The sequence below is a fragment of the Lithobates pipiens genome, unplaced genomic scaffold (assembly GCF_037356315.1).
Source record: "Lithobates pipiens isolate NorthernLeopardFrog02 unplaced genomic scaffold, aLitPip1_a1.2 Scaffold_8, whole genome shotgun sequence".
Classification (NCBI taxonomy): Eukaryota; Metazoa; Chordata; class Amphibia; order Anura; family Ranidae; genus Lithobates; species Lithobates pipiens.
In genome coordinates, this window is record NW_027507903.1 from 287,675,884 (window position 1) to 287,699,196 (window position 23,313).

The window sequence follows — 23,313 nt, forward strand, 5'->3', positions numbered from 1 at the left end:
GAAATAGGCAGGTGGCTATTACTGACCTCCTGCAAACACTATTCACTTGGTTGACTCTGCTTTAAAATGCTTCCTGAATAAATGCCTTGGAACAAGCATGCAGCTTATTAAGCCTGAGGAAAGCCATAACTTCTTATCTGCATGCATGTTTCATATTAGGGACTGAATATCCTAAGGAATTTTTACCAATGTAATAGCCAGGCATTTTCAAAAGAGGAGTCAGCAATGGCAGCTTGCATATTTTCCTGCCTGACTTATTTATTTTTTATGTGAAGGACAGCCTCACTGATCAAGAACGAGGCTCATCCAAGGGCAGAGCAAAGATGTACATTTACAGAACCTAAGATTTGTAACATGCAATTTCAGCTGCCCGTATTTCTGGTTTGACTCAACATAAGGTTTTCACTAAAGGCAACCTTGGTAGGCCCGACGCAACCTGTAGCCCTCCGACAAATCTGGAAATACAAGTTCCAGCTTACTATGTAAACCACATACTGTACATATGGTAGCTGAGACTTTTAGTACCACATTAGCTAGAGAACACATGATGGGGAAAGTAACTCACAGCATGCATGCTAAAAACAAGTGTGAGCTGTGTGTAGCTTTCAGTCACGTTATACTATTACCTACATTACCGTACTGCACACATTACCGCAACATGTAGGTGTAAACTGGCTTCAATATATAACATTTTATTTTACACAGGGCTGCCTAAGAACCAATTGGGCCATACTTTTGCAAAGTGACAAACTATGGTTTCAATTTGTTTTTATTTTTTTTTTAATTAAAATATGTATTCTTAACTCAACAAAGCTATTGCTCCTAGCTTTCTCCAAAGTACTTTTTCTTGCTGCTGTTGGAGGATGGGTACAGTCAGGGTCCCAATGAATGTAGAACTTGGCTCTCCTCCTCTTGCTTTCTCCCAAGATAGACTAGGGTGGGGGTCAGCTAGCCATCGATTGAAGGGAGCCACCAGCTGGACGATGGCTCTGATCCCCCCCAGCCTCTGCCGCTCTAATGTTCTCTGCAAAGTGGAGAGCGGGAGGTATCATAGTGCTGGATGGAGAGTGGGAGCGGGAGCTGCATCTGTAAATGTTTGGAAAGCGCTCCAATCAATCACCAGCTTATTATGAAATAACTCCGGCATTTCCCGCTTCTGCCTTCCACCCATCACTAAGCCATCAGATCTCCGCTCTGCTGTACACACGCTGGCAGATAGGAAGTGCTACCTACACAGGGCTGTGGGTTATGTGTATGTGTTAGAGGACACTGGGGGAGGGGAACAGAACAATACTGGTGGGGGGGGGTGAAGGGGGCAGAGGATACTACAGTGACATACTATGTGTTCTTCATGCAATGCAATCTTTTTATTGGGAGCTTAATGGTTTTTTTTTCAAGGTGCCGTCTGGTTGTCCAGGTAGATTTCAACCTCTGAAAGGTTGCCTACCCCTGGACTAGGGACTATAAAGTATCAGATTTAAAGTGTGTCTAGAGCAGTGCACATGACCGCAACCAACAAGCATTGTTTACGCTAAACAGATGGAAGGGAGGACATTACAAGGAAGCAAAAAATTTAAAACCACACAGCAAGAAGCAATTTTAAGAAAAATATAGATTACAGGGCCATTAAAGCGGAACTAAAGTCTCACTTTAAAAAAAAAGAAAACACGGCAAGAGTGTGAGCAGGCAGGTTTTGTGGAAGAGACATGCATGGTCTCTTCTGCAACAAAATAAACCTACTGGTCTAAAAAAAAACAAAAAAACAATACACTAAAGTTAATTTGCACACAAATGTAATAGATTTGTTTCATGAAATACAAAAAGGGTGAGGTTGTGCCCATTAAATCGATACCCAACATGTCAAGCCTTAAAAATACTTGCATCAGTGAAATGGCGACAGATTTGTACATAGGCGACACCGCGCCGGTCCTGAGGAGCTGCGGGCAGGAGTATTTAGGCGAGGCCAGACGCCATGCCTAAAAACTCCTGCCCTCAGCTCCTCAGGACCGCCGCAGTGTCCATCAAAAAAAAAAAAAAAAGGGAAAAATGAAAAAAGCCTTTTTTCATTGTTTGTTAACCCAAGTATAAAAAAACAATGCCAGCCCTTCTATTAGAGCTAGGCATTGCACACTGTACATGTCTTTTATAAAAACGAGGCATGTAAATATCTTTTTAGAGCGATCTTCAGGCCGGTCACGTTATTCGCGGCCGATTTAAATCTCTGATATATGGCTACTGCAGGAGGGGCAGAGATCTCCCTTTGACATCAGCTGTGGAGGTCACATGGCCGCTCCGCCCCTCCCGCAGTAGCCCTGTAAACTGGTCGAGAGTCATGTGACTGGCCTGAAGATAGCTCTAAACAGATGTATAATTTATTTGTACTAATAGTGGCGGGGGAGGAGGGGGGCGGAGACAAAGACACAGAACACAGAGCTGACAGGCAGAGAGGGAGGGGGTGACTAGGAGAGAGGAGAGCAGAGCAGGGCTGCGGATGATGGAGGGACGTAGGCCGACTACAGTGGTGAGGGCTCAGCAGCCCTAAATATCGTGTTCAGCGCAGAGAGGGGGATACAGGAAGTGGAAGGATCAGCCAGGTTTTTTACAGTGGGGGGGGGGGTAAGAGATTACACAGCACAAGCACTGTGCTGTTTACTCTGCTTTAAGGAACAGGATCTTGATTTTATTTATTTTTCAGGTTAACAAACACTTTCAGGATAGGTTCACCTTCTAAAGAAAAAATAAATAAAATGCACATTTTTTGCAAGTAAAAAATAAATAAATAAATAAAGTGCATTTATTATGAATTTTTTCTAAGGAACCTGTAGATCGCGGGTGAAATGTCCAGCTCCTGCAGGCTCTCATGATAGCGGTCTGCTTATACCTCGTACAGGCAGGCAGACAGTTGCCAGAGAGCAAGATGATAAATAGAACCCAACCTTAGTGTTTTTAAACCCTTACAAACCATTTTGACCTACAGGTAAGCCTAGATTAAGGCTTACCTGTAGGTCCAAGAAATATCTTCTAAACCTATGCGGTTTAGGAGAGATTTACTAAAAGACAGCAACCGATGTCTACGACGGCATTAGTGGCGGCTCCTGTGCGCATGCGTGGGAGTGACGTCATCGCCACTATCGATACCCGGAAAATGATGGACGTTCTGTACTACAGGGGACAGCGGTGACATTGCTGGCTCCTGTGTCAGGTAAGTGACACATAATGGGCGTGTTTAAGAGAATCAGAATAGTTTTTATAGGGTTTTCTGGAAGCGTTTTTCTGGCAAAAAAAAAAAGCGAAATGCTCCTAAAACACTATTAACAGCTGGCCTTCAGGAATAAGCTAAAGACCCATCTCTTCTGAAGACCCAGATGGACACTGGCGGCAAAAGCGCCTTGAGGCGATTTTGTTTGCATATGTAACGCTATACAAGTTATTCATTCATAAATGAAATTTACGTAATAGTTTTCTACAAATGGAGCTTTCTTTTGGTGGTATTTGATCACCACTGGGTTTTATTTTCTGCTCTTTAAACAAAAAAAAAGACAGACAATTTTGAGGAAAAAAAGAAGAAAAAAAAGAAGGGCTGAAACAACTAATCGATTACTATTTTCATAATCGATCAGTAACATAATGGGGTTAAAAAAAATAAACCAAAATGGGCCCTTTGTAGTACAACAATATAATCACTACTGTAAATATTACTTTCACTGTTCTACAGTAAAAAAAAAATGAACCCCTTCCAGTAGTGATTATCTGCTTTTTTGGACTATAAAGGGCTAATTTTAGTCTTTTTAACTCCATTAGGTTACTAAACATCTTAGCTTTGGTTCACATCTATATGTTTATTGGCGATTTTTGCAGAAACGCACTACAGTTCATTTACATGGTTTCCTATGGGACACGTTCATATCTGTGCTTTTTTCAGCCGCTGCATATTTGGAAAGGGTCAGGGACTTTTAAACGCAAAACGGTGCTTTTTTTGGTTCAACATACTTCAATGGAGAAGCTGCAAAAAAGCATGTAATGCGTTTTTGCAGCAATTTGTGTTTTTGTGTTTTGTGTTTTTTTCTGCCTAAAAAAAAAAAAATGCTAAAACGCAAATTGCAGTAAAATCACGTGCGCAAAAATCAAAACACACAGCAAAAAGCACTGCAGAAACAGATCAAAAGCAAAAACTGCATAGGTGTGTACCGAGCCTTATGCTGGCCTCACAGGTCAAATTTTCAGGTGAGAATATTCAGATGAAAAATCTTTGTACATTTGCTGAATGAAAGAATTTTGTTTGAAATTTTCACTTAATTTCTAAACAAAAACCACATACATTGTCTGAAAATTCCTTTGACCAAGAAGTTTTCTATTATTTCCAAATTTTCCCATCACTGTGGTTGAAAATGAACGTCAATTTGACCCACTTTTTTTTTTTTTTTTAAGGTTATTAACCAATCAAAACAATAATCGGCCAACTAATCGATTATGAAAATAATCGTTAGTTGCAGCCATAGTAGCGTCTACAAAATAGTATAATAAATATTAGAATAATAAATATTATGTTATTTTATTTGTTTTTTTATTAGTAATGGTGGTGATCAGCGACTTTGTGGGAACTGGTGACACTAATAAAGTGATCAGTGCTGACACTGGCTGGGAATGAGTTAAACATCTAGGGCAGTCAAAGGTTAAAGGTAGGGCTGCAACTAACGATTATTTTCATAATCGATTAGTTGGTCGATTATTGTTTAGGATTAATTGATTAACCTAAAAAAAATTTGTGGTGTATAATTTGGTTAATAAGTAAAGTAAAAAAAAAAAAAAAAAAAAAGGCAATTTCTTCTTAGGCCCCTTTCACACGGGATGGATCAGTAATGATCTGTCCCGTGATGATCCACTTGCTCAGCAGGGATCGCTCCGTTGTCCCCGCTGAGCCGGCGGATAACAGGGCAGTCCCGGCACACTGTGCAGGGACCGCCCGGTCAGCTCTCCGCTCTCCTCTATGGGGATCGGATGAGCACGGACCGTCTGTCCGTGCTCATCCGATCCGCTCTGCAGACGGATAGAAAAATAGGATTTTCCTCCGTCTGCAGAATTGGACAATAGCGGAGGCTGACGATATCAGGTGTCTGTGGATTTTCATCTGCAGACACCCGCTATCCCATTGGAATGCATGTATGTCAGTATTTCATCCGCAAACAGATGGATGAAATACGGACATAATGTCCGCATGTGTAAAAGGGGCCTTAAAGCGGGAGTTCCGCCGTTTTTTTTTTTTTTTAAAGTCAGCAGCTACATATACTGCAGCTGCTGACTTTTAAAATAAGGACACTTACCCGCCCAGCATGCCCGCGATGTCGGCACCTGAAGCCGATCTCTCGATCGTCTCTCGGGTGCTGCCGCCGCCATCTTGGGTATGGGAATCAGGAAGTGGAACCTTGCGGCTTCATTTCCCGGTTCCCTACTGCACATGCGCGAGTCACGCTGCGCAATAAGGATGGTCCCCACTGTCTCTGGGATCCGTGTGTTTCCCAGCAGACAGCGGGGGACCTGCAGGAAGTGGCGTAAATATCCACAGATATCTATGCCGGAAGTGGGTGCAAATACCTGTACTGTACAGGTATCTGCACCCCCCTCCCCACTGAAAGGTGCCAATTGTGGCGCCGGAGGGGGGGAGGGTTCCAATGAGCGGAAGTTCCACTTTAGGGTGGAGCTCCACTTTAAATATATCTATGCAGTGGTAAATATAAATAATCAACTATATGGTTGGGGAGCAAAATCTCTAAACCACTCTAATAACAGACAGAAGAGATATACTGTATATACTATTAGAGGAGATATATACTGTATATACTATATATCGTATTACAGGTTGAATCTGGTAAATTTCATAAGGCTCTGATCTTTTTTTTTTTATTTAAAGAAGAAAAAAAAAAGTTAGAATGTTTTGCAGATTTGCAAACAGAACTGTAATATATTATATTATATGCTCACCATACAAAAAAAAATGTAATTTTAAGAACCTTTCGTTCGATTTTCTAATAGTTAGTGGGGTCAAATCGATGTTCGTTTTCAACCACAGTGACAGGAAAATTTAGAAATAGAAAACCGCTTGGTCAAAGCAATTTTCAGACAGTGTATGTGGTTTTCGTTCAGAAATTACATTTATTTTAAAACAGAAGGTTAAATGCAAGTGAAAATTTCAAAACATTCTTTCATTCAGTGAATGCAAAAAGATTTTTCATATGAATATTCTCACCTGAAAATTGATCCGTGTGGCCAGCATAAGACTTGGTACACACCTATGCAGTTTGCTTTTGATCTGTTTCTACACTGCTTTTTACTGTGCGTTAAGTACAGTATGGAGTGCCCCAATAGCAAGGTAAAGAAAACTTCTGCCTTTAGGACCACTCACTTCCTGCCCAGGACTACATATCCCATGAGGCATTGCTCCTCACACATTCACAAGTTCGCAGGCACTTACTGACATGTATGGATGATGTACTGAGCTGTATGTGTGCTGCACTGTTTCCTGATATGTAAAACAAATAATGCATTCTGTATGCAGGCCAACTAATCAGCTGGCCAATTAATCGATTAGGAAAATAGTAATCAATTCATTTCATAATAGATTAGTTGTTTCAGCCCTAGTTAAACGTGTGTCCAACCAGTGTTTTTGTGTACAGTGTGCTGTTTTTACTAAGGGATATGATGGATTTTTTACCCCCTGCAAATCCAGCACAGAATCGTTGACAGGATGGAGCTCTGCGTTGTTTACATTTGCAAAGCTCCATCAAATGTGTGTCCTCAGAGATCAGAGGGTGCCAGTGGACATGCATTGGCCGGCACCCACTGATCAGCTTCTGTTGTGATTAATCAAAGCACAAGCGTTGTTCATCCCCTACCTGGAAGTGCAGAATCACGTATATATATGCGATTCTGCGCAGAGTGACCACCCTGTAGCAGTAAATCTGCTATAGAGCGGTCAGCAAGTGGTTAAAGAACATTCCACCAATAGAGAAAACAGCTTAACACCATGGGCTGAAAAGAAGAGGAATTAGGAGGGAGACCTCTGCACTCTGTACAAAGTGTATGGAGATTGCTTTTCAAACAATGATAGTGTAATGAATCAGCTAGTCCAGAGAGTGAACCTTTTTACAGAACTGATACAATATTGCAGAGATGGAACTCCATTGTTTACCTTAGGTGATTTGTTGCTGGTGGCAAATTTTCAAAACAAATGCAACAACATTGTATCAATTCTGTGTAGCAGTTCACTTTCTGCAGTTGCTGAATCATTACACTGTTGGAGCTGAGCACAGGAATTCCCATGCATTTAGTACACAGGTCTCCCCTCAAAAAATGTTCCTCTTCTGGTCAAATGTTTTTAACCCATAGTGTTAAGCCTTTTTTAATTCTTCTGGTTAATTATTCTTAAGGCTTTAAATATATATATATATATATATATATATTTTATATGCCTCCTATTGCACTGTCACAAGCTGACAGTCGGGGGGAAACAGTACAGAGAGGAGAGGAGACAGACAGCAGGCTGCGGATGATGGAGGCACGTAAACTGACCACAGTGTCAGGGCTCAGCAGCCACAATACCCCGTGGTCGGTTTACATGGGGCAGGGTAGAAACTGGCAGGATCAGCCAGGTTTTTTTTTTTAGGTGTTACAGGGGGCAAAAATGACACAGGACAAACACTGTGTCATATAAAATGCTTTAAAGCAGTGGTCATCAACCCTGTCCTCAGGGCCAACTAAGGCCAGGTTTTATGCATTAGCTTGGGGAGATGCAGACTAGAATACTGCAATCACTGAGCAGCAAATTATATCACATGTGATGGATTTCAGTTATCTTCCAAACCTGGCCTGTTGGTGGGCCCTGAGGACAGGGTTGATGACCACTGCTTTAAAAAGGAGCAGGATCAATTTTTTTGGGTTAACAAACACTTTAACTGGTTGGCGACCAGCTGCCGCAGTTTCACTGTGGCAGAATGCCACAGCCGGGCGAAACGATGTTACTTATGTCGCTTTGCCTTTTGCCCACAGCATGTGCCCAGAGCCAATGCGAGTGCCCGTGGGCACGATGAACGCCGGGCAACCACTTGTGAAAGAGCGATAACCGGGATCTGTGTGTGTAAACACTCAGATCCTAGTTCTCTCAGGGGAGTGGAAACAGATTGTGTGTTCATACTATGTATGAACACCGATCTCTCTCTCTCTCCTAGACAGTCCCATCCCCCCTACAGTTAGAACAGAGTGAGGGAACACAGTTAACCCCTTGTTCGCCCCCTAGTGTTAACTCCTTCCCTGCATTTTTATAGCACTGATTGCTGTATAATGGTCAATGGTCCCAAAAATGTATCAAGTGTCCAATTTGTACGCAGTCCCAAAAAAAAATAAAAAAAAAAAAAAAAAAAAACAACAAAGAAAAAACCCATGCAGATCGCTGCCATTACTAGTAAAAAAACAAAAAAAAAAAAAAATATATATTATATATATATATATACACCATAAATCTATCCCCTTTTTTGTAGACGCTATAACTTTTCCGCAAACCAATCAATATACGCTTATTGCGATTTTTTTTTTTATTACAAAAATATGTAGAATACATATCAGCCAAAATTGAGGAAAAACATTTTTTTGAAAACAAAAAAAACAAAAAACGTGGGATATTTATTATAGCAAAAAGTAAACGATATTTGTTTTTTTTAAGAGCGAAAAATAAAAAATAAATGCAGAGGTGATCAAATACCACCAAAAGAAAGCTCTATTTGTGGGGAAGAAAGGACATCAATTTTGTTTGGGTGCAGCATCGCACGACCGCGCAATTGTCAGTTAAAGCAACGCAGTGCCGTATTGCAAAAAATGGCCTGGTCATTGAGCAGCCAAATCAGCCAAATTTTCCGCGGCTGAAGTGGTTAAAAGGAAGTTTTTTTAAATATCTTCGCTTATTCTATGCGTTAAGAAAAAAAAAACCTGTGTGCAGCCGCCCCCCCCAGTACCCCATAATACTTACCTGAGCCCCATCTCTCTCCATCCACAAGTCCCTCAGCCATCCGGGACTCTCCCCCCGATTGGCTAAGACACAGCAGCCGGGCCATTGGCTCCCGTGGTTGCCAGTCAGTTAGCCAATCAGAGGAGAGCGTGGCGGGGCCTAATGGTAGCTCCGTGTCTGAATGGACACGCGGAGCTGCAGTTCAGCTCATGTGCCCCCACAGCAAGCTGCTCGGTGTGAGGGCAAGAGCAGCGAAAAGGGACCCAAGAAGAGAAGGATCCCCGTTTGCTCTGCAAACCAACTGCACAGAGCAGAGAAGTATAACATGTTTGTTATTTATTTTTTAAAACCAGACTTTACACAATCACTTTAAACTACTTTGACTGTGGCAAAAACATCCCGCAATTTTACCGAGTTTTGCGGCCAGTGGTCAAAACATTCCTATCCTGAACTCGATTCTTCCACGTTCAGGAGAGGGAGGTTGAATCTCACCTAACTGCAACAGATCCTAAATGATCCTAACAACCTACGTGTGCATGGACACAGGCTTATGTGGAGTGAAGTTTAGGCGCCATGGCGCAAAAGAAAAAAAAACAAAAAAACTTCAAAAGCTCCTAAACTCAAGTTTATGAGCTGTAGTGTACAAGAGGCCTTAGGAACAAAAGGTTAGAGAATGTTATATTCACCCTGAGAAAGGCAACAAATAGAAACAACATTTCCCACATTGTGACACTCCAACCGGAGGGTTACCTGTGTGTGGTCTCTGGCGTTCAATGTAGGCTTACGCCCTGTGCTTGCTCGCCGCTGTGCACCTGATCTGTGTTAAATCTATTACTTAATTTATACATCACGTGTTTTTCTATCTTGATCCTTACCCCCCTCTGTGCCCCCCTCTTGGCGAGTTGTCCGAAATCCATCTTTTTTTGGGGGGAACGGATGGTGGATGTACCAACTTTTTAGGGGTTAGTTTACCGCGGGACCTTGGTTGAGGCCTACTCACCCCCTGAAGAAGCTACCTGGCGAAACATGTCGGAACAAGTGTGTATGGACTTTCTTGGCTTTATGGGACCCTTTTGCCATCAAATCAGCCGGCCTAATTGTTTTTAATTTTTGTACTTGAATAAAATTTGTAATTTTATTAATTTTGACATTGTTTCTTCATAATATTTGAATAAGTCATTACTGAATTTTTAGAGGCACCGTGAAAATACCTACTTTCTTCCCTGTACCATTATAATACTTTTCTGGGATGTGGTGCCAATAATACGGTGGGTGTTCCCTGGCCTCTGGACCAATCACAAATTTTGACATTTCACACATTGTTCATGACTTTTGTGTGACTGCAAAGCAATAAAATGTATTTATTTATATATATATATATATATATATATATATATATATATATATATATATATATATATATATATATATATATGTCCCCTTTGGTGTGATGCTTGACTTCCTTATAAAAGCACACAAAAATATAACTTACGCTTTTCGGAACCCTCCCCCCTCCGGTGTGACATTTGGCACCTTTCAGGGGGAGGGGGGGGAGCAGATACCTAATACAGGTATCCTGCTCCCACTTCTGGGCATAGATACCTGCGCCACGTCTCACCCACCCACCTGACCCAACCCCCCCCCCCCCGCTGCCTTCTGGGAGACACATGGGTCTCAGGAGACAGCAGGGACCAGTGGAAAAGCGCAGCGTGAGTCGCGAATGCGCAGTAGGGAACCAGGAAGTGGAGCCGCAAGGCATCACATCCTGATTCCCTTACCGAAGATGGTGGCAGGAGCCTCCGAGAGCCGAGGGACAGATCGGCTTCGGGTGCCGATATCGGGGGCACGCTGGACAGGTACGTGTCCATATTTTAAAAGTCAGCAGCTGCAGAAAAAAAAAAAACAACCTGCGGAACTCCGCTTTAAAGTGGAATTCCAGGCTATTACTGAGTATGCTTAAACCTGCTCCCACCTATCTTTTAAATCCTACTCTAACTACCCTGTTAAATGAAGATGCTTATACTTTCCTATTCTCAGAGCACTCCGGTCTGGTCATAAAATCTCCCCAGTAGCTGGCTCCAGGGGAGAGGAGAGAGCAGCCACAACAGCAGCAATGCCTAGTCAGTGACATCACCCATAGGCTTACAATGGGGAATCCATTGCCGGCTGTCTCTCCTCTCCCCCGAAGCCGCCACTAGGAGTCAATGATGTGACCAGTTCAGAGCATATTATAATAGTATATACATACACACACACACACACACACACACACACACACACACACACACACACACACACATATATATATACACATACATACACATACATACACACACACACACACACACACCCCTTCTTTTCACAGGGCAGTTAGAATAGGATTTCGAAAGGGTATGGTGGCAGGTTTAATTATACTAAAGCTGTCTAAAGAGGAGACAGTTTTTGTTTTGTTTTTCCCAAAGAAGACCAGAATTCCCCCATCCACACATTGGCAGTGCAGGGAGAATCCTCCCCGTTTTGTCTTTGTATTCGGACGGTGGTGAGACTTGCTCGCTATCAGAATACACTAATCAGCATATTGCTGATCGAGCAAAGAAAATCCAACAGGGCGGTTGTACAGAAGGCAGTCGGTAGATCGACCAGTGTCTGCTGAATTTCAAACCACGCATGGCACTCATATCTACAACAATCACATTTAATTTAAACTTAAAACCAATCAGAATATAGAACAGCCCTGCACTGCTACATGACTAACAGAATTCAGAGCAGAACATTTAACATAATCCTCCAGTACTATAAATCTGGACCGTTTCAAACTTCCATTAAAACAAAAGATGAAGCCAGGTTGAATTGTAATATAATATTATGCGCACAGTATATTTATGACAAATACCTGCTGCAAAATCATTCCACTGCCCTCTGCATGACAACATGACCTACAATCCTCAGTAGCATGAGACTATTTACAGCGAACCTCAAATAGTCGTAGTCCCAACAAGTACCAAAGCAATGAAGGAAAAAACAGGAGCCAGGAGTATCAGAAGGGACCAAAAAAAAGAGGATTGGGGCTGTTCTGTGCAAAACCATTGCACAGAGCAGGTACTAGAGCTGCACAATTAATCGTCAAGAATCGTTATCGCGATCTTGACTAGAGTGTTTCACAATTCTTCCGCTCTTCTGAAGCCACAGCCCTCAAAAGAAAGGAAAAGAAAAAACAGGCAGTCTGCCAAGAATCAAAACAGTCTTTATCAGTTGAACTTAAGTATAAACATTGTAACAATTTGTCAATGGAAGAGACATGTGTGTAAGTGAAAAAAGTTCAACCACTTAAAACACTAAACCTTTTTCTGACATTTGTTGGTTTCAAGTGAAAATCATTTTTTTTTTTTTTTATAGAAAATGACTTAGAACCCCCAAACATTATATTATATATAAAAATATTTTTAGTAGACACCCTATAAAATGGTGGTTGTTGCAATATTTTATGTCGCACTGTATTTGCGCAGTGGTCTTTCAAATGCAAATTATTTTTTTATTTTAGAAAAAAATTACTAATTAAAAAAAAAATCCACTAACCAATAAAGTTAGCCCATTTTTTTTTTTTTTGTATAATGTGAAAGATTTTATGTTGCAAGAATCATGAGAGAATGGTGATCTTTTTATTCTAAGCAAAAAAAAAAAATTGCAATTCTCATTTTGGCCACAATCGTACAGCTCTGGCAGGTACGTATGACCGGTTTGTTAATTAAAAAAACAAAAATGGAGCTTTAACATCACTTTAAGCTGTTAGAAACCAACTAAGCCCATTAAACCTTTGCTGTTATCTTTGATAATGATTTACTGTACAGTACAAGCAGCTAAAGGGGTCAGGGATGACTTGTTTGAAAGCGCTTTCAGTGCCTGTTAAGAGTAAAAAAAATTACTTTAACCATTTCATGTCTAAGGGAAATCTTTCCATTTTCACATATGTTAAAATCCAGCATTTTTTGCTGGAAAATTATTAGAACCCCAAACAATTTTATATTTTTTCTGAAAGAAGAGGTCCTGCAGACTGGTAGTGCAATTTTTTTTTATCTTGCACTATGTTTGCACACCTATCAAAAGTATATTTGATGGAAAAATATATATACAGTGCATGCAAACACAATATAAAATACTCAATGTTATGGTAAAATATAAAAGAGGTTGTGTTAAATAGATGGCAAACGTCAAGCCTTAAAATTGCAGGTACCCATGAAATGGCGAAAAACTACAGGACCCAATACTGTCTATATCAGTGGTTCTCAACTCCTGTCCTCAGGACCCACTAAACAGGCCAGATTTTAAGTATTACCTTGGGGAGATGCAGACTAGAATACTGCAATCACTGAGCAGCAAGTTATATCCTGTGATGTATTTCAGGGGTTTTGCAAACCTGGCCTGTTAGTGGGTTCTGAGGACAGGCGTTAAGAACCACTGGTCTATCTGTTACGCTTTAAAGTGGTTGTAAACCCTTACAAACCACTTTGACCTACAGGTAAGCCTAGATTAAGGATTAAGGCTTACCTGTAGGTCCAAGCAATATCTTCTAAACCTATATGGTTTAGGAGATATTTGCCCGAAAACGGGCACCGCTGTCTACGGTGCATGCGCCGTAGACAGCGGCGCGCAGGCGCACTGAGCGCGGCATTCTCAGCGACGGAGCTGCCGCGCGTGTCGGCTCCCGTGCGCATGCGCGGGAGTGACACCATCGCGGCTTCGCCGAATGACAGCGGCGGAGCTGCGAGACCCCACCAAGAAGATGGATGCGGCGGACTACAGGGGACAGCAGCGACTTCGCTGGCTCCTGTGTCAGATGCATAGTAGTCCATTATGCTTTGCCTTTGCAGGGAATGAAAGAGGAAGTAAACTCATCAGGGTTTACTTCCTCTTTAAAAGCCTTCAGAGGTTATCAGTTTAGAGTCAACCATGAACTATGGCCGTAGAATTTTCTCTCCCACCAACGTTCATGGCAATACCTCACATATACGGCATAATTGATGTTTACATACAAGTGGATGCTTTAAAAATGTCTTAAATTATTTTTAAGAAAACACTTTTTTCCCCCCATTTAACTTTATTGCAATCACAAGGGAGCTAAAAAGCTCCTATCCGATAGCATGAGTAGGTGACAGGTCTTCTTTATAGGGACATCAGGAGTCTATTAGACCCCCAATGTCTTCCCTGCCATCTACTGCAGCTAATCAACATATTGTCCTGTAGCTACACAAAAAGTTCATTGCTTCAAGCTTCATTACTTGCAGAAGAGAACAGGGAATGGATGTTCCTAGATCTCCTCTTGCCCCAACTCTTCTGGCAGTTTCTTGCAGTCCCTGGCTCCCCAGAACAAGAAAACCTGGGAACCCCCATGGGCAGCAGCAAGAGGGTGGGATGTGGCACCTCTCACTACTGTGAAAGTGATCAGGCAGCTGTAGAGCCAGCCAGATCACTTTTACTAAACATTTAAATTGACGGCTGAAAAATACCAGCTTTAAGCTTGTTTTATCTGGGTGGTTTATGAATAGTCCAAGGAAAGTGGTTATTGTCCATAGTCTAGGCACAGGTGCACTTTGAGAATCAATATGGCAGGCATGCACAGGTCACTGCAATCTATCGGAATTGCATTTTTATCAATTTAGAAAGTAAATAGTGTACCCGGACTAATTCTTTACACACAGGCAGCGTTCTTTCCCAATACCATTTATAGAACAAGTAATTCTAAATATCCATTTAGAAAACGTCTCAAATCACACATACATGTACCTGCAGCAGTACATATTCACAGCACAAAAAAACAAATAATGTGTGTGGCTCCTAAAAATGACTCAAGAGTTGAAAAGACTCATTTACCTGTCACAAAATGGTAAGGACTGCTGCACGCCTCAGTTTCTGGATGATCAGGCAGTGGCTGGGAGAAAGACAGATAAGCATGAGAGGCACAGGCAAAGTCTTTTAGCTCTATACACAAAACATGAAATAAATATTAAAATGTCAGTCTGTGCAAAAGAGCCTCCTTTGCTAAATGGAAACTCAGAAACCTGTACTGAGAAAATATTGGGCCGACACGCTGATCTAGGGACTACTTTCTTCCTTAACCATCTTAAAGCATGCAGATTAGAAAGTACATCTGCATACATGTTCCAGGTCAGTGCCTAAAGAGGAACTTCACCCAGCTATCCAAAAATAAATGTCACCAGCTACAAATACTGTAGCTGCTGACTTAAATAATAATTAAGAGCTCAGGAAGTATATCAGAGACTTCCTCGATCCTGAAGTCTTCAGTTATTTTTTTCCCGCCTCACTCCACCCTCTAGGGATTAGGAATCGATCGTCACTTCCTGGTCACTCAACTGGCCCCTGTCTCTGCAAGATTGTTGATTAGGGAAAACTGTCCTGAAGCCTGTATACCAGGAGGCTGGGGGGCAGGTGGGGGAAACAACAGTTGCACAATATCTTACAGGGAGAGGATCAGAATGATTAAGTGAAGGTTAGAATACTGTAGTTGCTGGATCAGCATGACAGTAAAGTACATAGCATTTTCAGAGAGGGAAGTCACCTATAGAAGCCTCTATATCTTCATTAGTACAGGAATCATTTTGGCTACATCTTTGTCATGTTTGATTTGCAGCAGAGCCCACCTTCTGCATCCTTAAAAATTAAGTACACAGACCTGTGAGCCCAACAGGAGAGCATAGGCTAACTAAATAGCAGAATATAACTGTGGTGGGGGAGATATATGGCAATAGTGAATAGAAGAATTCTTTTACCTGTAATTTCTCTACTTTTACTGCTTCGGGGCAGCAGCTGTGTGCAGGATCACATATATACATGTGATCCTGTACTTCCCAACTGCAGGGCTGCGCATGCGTGGCGCTAGCAGGCCCCTTCTATTGTGATAATTCACAGCAGAAGCCGATCTACGGTACTCGATGTCCTCCGGCACCCACTGATTGTCAGGGTGATACAGAGAACCGAGATATGTTAGGTCACTGAAGATGTAAAATCCGAACTGTTGACAATGAACCTGAATATCATTTGCATAGTCCCCAACAGGGGGAACTGTTGAATATTATAAAATAAATAAAATGTGAAGAAATAATATACACAGGCGATCTATGTTTAACTTTGAACGTATTATTAACTGCTGTCTGTTCCCTTACTTGGACTCTTGCGAGCCCTTCCACTTTATATTTAGTGACTAGGTCACTCCGGACCAACAATGGGTTAAAGTTTAATCCATCTTGTAGGAAGAATGGATAATGAAAGATGAGTGGAGGAAAAAAAAAAACACTACAAAAACAGAGGGGGAGAAGGATTGGGTAACATAAGAGAAAACCCGTAGAGAAAGATATGAAAAGACAGAAAGTGGCAGTGTCTAGGTACCAGACTATGGCCCTCCGATGTAGTGGGCTATTGTCTCTCCCTCCAGATCAGGTGGATTCTGACAGGTATTTTATCCATGGATTCCATGTTTTCTCAACATGGCCTAGCTTGTCCCTGTGGATAGCCACCATACATTCATTGATCATGATCCATGTCAATTTTGCCTTCAGAAGATCAAAGGGGATTATAGGCGAACTCCAGGATCTCGTTATGGATATCCTAGCTTCCGTGAAAATGAATGCCATTAGGCGTCTCACATGTCCAGGATCCCCTCCACTGGCTTTCCCAGAAGAGCCTGCCGTGGAGACTTTGTTAGATTCACTTAGGTGAGGGAATAGATAAAATTGTAGGTGCGGATCCAGAACTTCCTTACTTTGCTACACATCCACCAGGTATGGAGGACAGTACCCCCCTGGCCACAACTACGAAAACACCTGGAGGAGGCCTCCTGGACTGCATCTGCCAATCTGACTGGAACCAGATACCATTGGCTTACAAATAAATATCTGAAAAGTGTGGCGTACATTTCTATTCAGCCCCCTTTACTCTGATACCCCTAACTAAAAGCTAGTGAAACCAACTGTGTTAGTTACCCAATTAGTAAATAGAGTCCCCCTGTGTGTAATTTAATCTCAGTTTAAATACAGCATTATTGTATATGAACCCCTTAGGAGGTTTTTTTTTGTTTTTTTTTAGAGAACCTTAGTGAACAAACAGCATCATGAAGTTCAAGGAACACACCAGACATGTCAGGGATAAAGTTATGGAGAAGTTTAAGGCTGGGTTCAAAACTATTAAAAACTGGATGCAGGTTTCCCCACAGAGATCCACAGCTCAGGTGGGAAAATCTTTCCATAGGACAACTATTAGCCATGCACTCCACAAATCCAGCCTTTATGGAAGAGTGTCAAGAAGGAAGCCATTGTTGAAAGAAAGCCATAAGCAGTCCCATTTGCAGTTTGCGAGAGGCCTTGTGGGGGACACAGCAAACATGTGGAAGAAGGTGCTATGGTCAGATGAGACCAAAAGTGAACTTTTTGGTCTACATGCAAAAACGCAACGTGTGGCGGAAAACACTGAACATCACCCTGAAAACACCATGTTGTGGGGATGCTTTTCTTCAGCAGGGACAGGGAAGCCGGTCAGAGTTGATGGGAAGATAGGTGAAACCAAATACAAAGCAATCTTAGAAGGAAACCTGTTAAGAGTCTGCAAAAGACTTAAGACTGGGGCAGAGGTTCATCTTCCAGCAGGACAATGACCCTAAACATACAGCCAGAACTAAAATTGAATGGTTTAGATCAAAGCATTCTGATGTGTTAGAAGGGCCCAGTCAAAGTCCAGACCTAAATCCAATTGAGAAACTGTGGCAAAATTTGAAAATTGTTGTTCACAGACGCTCGCCATCCAATCTGACAGAGCTTGAGCTATTTTGCAAAGAAGAATGGGGGGGGGGGGGATGTCACTCTTTAGCTGTGCAAGGCTGGTAGAGACATACCCAAAAAGACTTGAAGCTGTAATTGCAGCAAAAGGTGGTTCTACAAAAGTATTGACTCAGGGGGGCTGAATACAAATGCACAGCAAACTTTTCAGAGAGTTGTCAAAAAATAAAATAAAAATGTAAAACCTTTTATCATTTTCCTTCCACTTCACAATTATGTGCCACTTTGTGTTGGTCGATCACATAAAATCCCAATAAAATATATTTATGTTTTTTGGTTGTAACATGACAAAATGTGGAAAATGTCAGGGGTATAAATACTTTTTCAAGGCACTGTATATTTTATGACTTATCCGTGATACCTTTAAAGTTCTGTATTGTGTAAGGCCCCTTTCACACGGGACGGATCAGTAATGATCCGCCCCGTGATGATCCGCTTGCTCAGCGGGGATTGTTCCGTTGTCCCCACTGAGCTGGCGGCGGACAGGGCGGTCTCTGCACACTGTGCAGGGACCACCCTGTCAGCTCTCCGCTATGGGGGGGATCGGATGAGCACGGACCGTCTGTCCGCGTTCATCCGATCCGCTCTGCAGATGGATAGAAAAATAGTATTTTCCTCCGTCTGCAGAATCGGACAATAGTGGAGGCGGACGATAGCGGGTGTCTGCGAATGTTTATCCGCAGACACCCGCTATCCCATAGGAATGCATGTATGTCCATATTTCATCCGCAAATGGAAGGATGAAATACGGACATAATGTCCGGATGTGTGAAAGGGGCCTAACAGTATAACATAAATGTACAGTAAAAATGTAGACAGGTACAATTAATCCGGTAATTTAGCTGAGAAAAAAGGAACCCATAGGCTGTGAAAAAGAAAATTTTCCATCAAGATATATCACTATAACAAAACTGTCTATTAAAATGTTTCTAAATCCAGCAATATGAAAATAGTTCATCTGACCCCACCCCCCAATAGTACCCACAGCTTAGAAATCTTTTTACAGTAAAATACTGCCACTATATACATATCTTTTTGGCTGATCTGTATATCACGGTCACATGATAAACTGCAGGGTCTGCCTGAGTGCTTTTTCTACTACAGCCTGTGTCCTCATGCTGTTATGGGATGCAGATCAGCCTTCAATCAGGATGTGAGATCCCAACCACTGTGTTCTTTCTTTAGTTACTGGGCATGGAGGAGGAGGGAGGGACTGAGTTGTCATTTAGGATCTGTATACATGCCCACATGTCAATATCACATGACCTGAAAAGATCAGCTCAACAAGGAACTGTTCTCTCCAGCAATAGAAACCAAACTGAGCATGTGCAGCAGTACTACCCTCACTGTGTCTTATCAGGCCTTGCCAAGAGAGACCCTGCAGGAGGGGGAGGATCTGTGTATACAGGGTTAAAATAGCCTTTTTACACAATGCAGAGGATTAACCCCTTAAGTTTTACAGTGAATATAACTAGCATGCTACCGCATTCTGCATACGGTTTAGTGACACTTTAAGATTGTTTTCCTGCTACCGTCTGCTCTGGCTAGACAACTTTTGCTGCTTCATAATAACAAACATATAATAATATTCATTCCTTAAAACCTTCCTAAAATTTTCTTGAGTGATCAATAAGCCTAAATTCATACTACCCCAATGCTATAAAAGTGCACTGTTTTTTTTTTTGCGTATTCTGTCATTTTTGCCCCCCATAGACTAGACTTGAATAACTATGCCATTAATTGTGCAACACAAAAATTATGTACATCTTTGCATGTGAAAAACTCCTCTACTCCTTGTCCAGCCAAGGAAATAAAATGCCTGAAAGCTTGATACACATCCAAAAACCCGTGCACAAAGCTTGTAAAAACACCCAAAAATTGCTTCAAAATCACTAGGAATATGCTCTGCTCAGATGTGAATGCAGGCGAATATCACTTCCTCTTTGTTCTTTTAAAAATGTAGCATTTAAAAGAATATATACAAAATTACAGTCAGGTCCATAAATATTGGGTCATCAACACAATTCTAATCTTTTTGGCTCTATACGCCACCACAATGGATTTAAAATGAAACAAACAAGATGTGCTTTAACTGCAGACTTTCAGCTTTAATTTGAGGGTATTTATATCCAAATCGGGTAAACAGTGTAGGAATTACAACAGTTTGTATATGTGCCTCACACTTTTTAAGAGACCGAAAGTAATGGGACAATTGGCTGCTCAGTTGTTCCAGGGCTAGGTGTGTGTTATTCCCTCATTATCACATTTACAGGAGCAGGAGCAGATAAAAGGTCCAGAGTTAATTTCAAGTGCGCTATTTGCATTTGGAATCTGTTGCTGTCAACTTTCAATATGAGATCCAAAGAGCTGTCACTATCAGTGAATCAAGCCATCATTAGGCTGAAAAAAAAAAAAAAAACCCATCAGAGAGATAGCAAAAACATTAGGTGGCCAAAATCAACTGTTTGGAACATCCTTAGAAAGAACACACCGTTGAGCTCAGCAACATCAAAAGTCCCGGAAGACCACGGAAAGCACCTGTGGTGGATGACGGAATACTCTCCAGGAGGTACGTGTATGTATGTCAAGTCAATCATCAAGAGAAGACTTCACTAGAGTGAATACAGAGGGTTCACCACAAGATGTAAATCATTGGTGAGCCTCAAAAACAGAAAGGCCAGATTAGAGTTTGCCAAATAACATCTAAAAAAGCTTTCAGTTCTGGAACAACATCCTATGGACAGATGAGACCAAGATCAACTTGTACCAGAGTGAAGGGAAGAACATGGAGAAGGAAAGGAACTGCTCATGATCCAAAGCATACCATCTCATCAGTGAAGCATGGTGGTGGTAGTGTCATGGTGTGGGCATGTATGGCTGCCAATGGAACTGGTTCTCTTGCATTTATTGGATGATGTAACTGCTGACAAAATCAGCAGGATGAATTCTGAAGTGGGCAATTTTATCTGCCCATATTCAGCAAAATGCTTCAGAACTCATTGGACGGCGCTTCACAGTGCAGATGGACAATGACCGGAAGCATACTGCGAAAGCAACCAAAGAGTTTAAAGCGGGAATAAACCTGCCGACTTTTTTTTCCTACACTTGTAAGGGAAAAAGGCATAATGAGTTAGTATGCATCGAATACTTACCTTCGAACGAGGCGCCGGCATCGCACTCGGTCCACGCCGTGGGAGCTGACATTTTCCCTTGGCGCGTCTTCCGGGTATCGTGGCTCCGGCGCTGTAAGCATGAGCGCGGGAGTTTTCTTCCCAGCAGGGTCTGGCGTCTGCCGGACTTTCAGTCAAGAATCCCCAGAGCGCGTGCACCACTGAAGTGAGTGGCTCATTACGAAGGGAATAATCACCTAAACCGTACAGGTTTAGGAGATATTCTTTTTACTTACAGGTAAGCCTTATTATAGGCTTACCTGTAGATCAAAGTTACAAATATGACTATACCACCACTTTAAGGGAAAGAAGTGGAATGTTATGCAATGGCCAAGTCAATCCCCTGACCTGAATCCGAATGAGCATACATTTCACTTGCTGAAGACAAAACTGAAGGGAAAATGCCCCAAGAACAAGCAGGAACTGAAGACAGTTGCAGTAGAGGCCTGGCAGAGCATCACCAGGGATGAAACCCAGGGTCTGGTAATGTCTATGCGTTTCAGAGTTCAGGGCTGTAATTGTCTGCAAAGGATTTGCAACCAAGTACTAAAATGTGAAAGTTTGATGGATGATTGTTAATCTGTCCCGTTACTTTTGGTCCCTTAAAAAGCGGGAGGCACATATACAAACTGTTGTAATTCCTACACCGTTGACCAGGTCAAATTAAAGCTGAAAGTCTGCAGTTAAAGCACGTCTTGTTAGCTTCATTTCAAATCCATTGTGGTGGTGTAGAGAGCCAAAAAGATTAGAATTGTGTCAATGACCCAATATTTATGGACCTGACCCTTTAACCACTTCCCGACAGGCGCACGACGATGTACGTTGGCAGAATGGCATGGGCAGGCAAATTGACGTACAGGTACGTCCATTTGAAATTTCCACCCTGCCATCGTGCTCTGCCGTTGGCACACGCGCACCAGTCGGGACCCCCGTGAGTCCGGACGCCTGCGATCGTCTCACAGGGAGGCTGAATAGGGAGATGCTGAAGTAAACAGCATCTCCCCGTTCTGCCTAGCAACAAGGGACACTGATCTCTGCTCCCTGTGATTGGAGCAGAGATCAGTGTTCACATAATTTCGCAGTAAAAAAAAAAAATTTATTAATCGCTGATCGCCACCATTACTAGTAAAAAAAAATTAAAAAATGCCATAAAACTATCCCCTATTTTGTAAAAGCTATAACTTTTGCGCAAACCAATCAATAATCGCTTATTGGGATTTTTTTAACCAAAAATATGTAGAAGAATACGTAATCGGCCTAAACTGAGAGAAAAAAAAAAAGTTTTTTTTATATATTTGTGGGGGATATTTATTATAGCAAAAAGTAAAAAATAATGCGTTTTTTTTTTTTCAAAATTGTCGTTCTTTCTTGTTTATAGTGCAAAAAATAAAAACCACAGAGGTGATCAAATACCACCAAAAGAAAGCTCTATTTGTGGGAGAAAAAAAAAAAAAGGGACATCAATTTTGTTTGGGAACCATGTCGCACGACCGCGCAACTGTCAGTTAAAGCGACGCAGTGCCAAATTGCAAAAAGTGGTCTGGTCTGGTCTTAAGTCAGCAAAATGGCCCGGTCTGAAAGTGGTTAAAGGATAAGCTGACCTTTTGTAACAATGCATACTAGCTCCATATGCCTGGTGTCTTACAAGTTTTTTTTTTTTTTTTTTTTTTACAAACAGGGATAGATAGGTAAATCCTGTTTAAAAAATATAAAAATACATAGTTGTGTGAAAAAGTTGAAAAATTTGCCCCCTTCCCGATTTTTTTTTTTTGCATATTTCTTACACTTAAATGATTCAGAACAAATTGTAATATTACACAAAGATAACCCGAGTAAATCAAAGATGCAGTTTTTAAAATTATTTTATTTATTAAAGGGGGAAAAAAAGCTGTTCAAACCTGCCTTGCCCTATGTGAAAAAGTAATTGCCCCCTCCTATGCTATCATGATGAACTGTGACTATCCACAATTTTTTGGAAAGCCGAGTTACATTTCACTTGCCACATCCAGCCCTGATTACTGCCAGACCTGTTGAATCAATAAATTACATAAATAGAAGCTGTCTGACAAAGTGAAGCACGCTAACAGATCACAAAAAGCCACACATCATACCACAATCTAAAAAACAAAACAAAAAAAACTAAAGAACAGATTAGGAACAAATTAATGTACATGTATCAGTCTAGGAAGGGTTTCAAAGCCATTTCTAAAGGCATTGGAACTCCAGTGAACCATGGGGAAGAACTATTATCCACAAATAGAGATAACTTAGAACAGTGGTGAACCTTGCCTGGAGTGGCCAGCCT

The 23,313-nt window shown here is 41.6% G+C and overlaps 1 protein-coding gene across 6 annotated transcripts in view; it reads right to left on the reverse strand.

Annotated features, from left to right (window-relative positions):
- FAM53C (family with sequence similarity 53 member C) overlaps positions 1 to 23,313 on the reverse strand; it is a 77,484-nt gene that overhangs the window by 44,163 nt on the left and 10,008 nt on the right. For all 6 annotated transcript variants that reach the window (XM_077472337.1, XM_077472336.1, XM_077472335.1 and 3 more), the window contains one exon: positions 14,864 to 14,921. In XM_077472337.1, the coding sequence (XP_077328463.1) occupies positions 14,864 to 14,921 (58 nt within the window). The remainder of the gene's footprint in view (positions 1 to 14,863; positions 14,922 to 23,313) is intronic.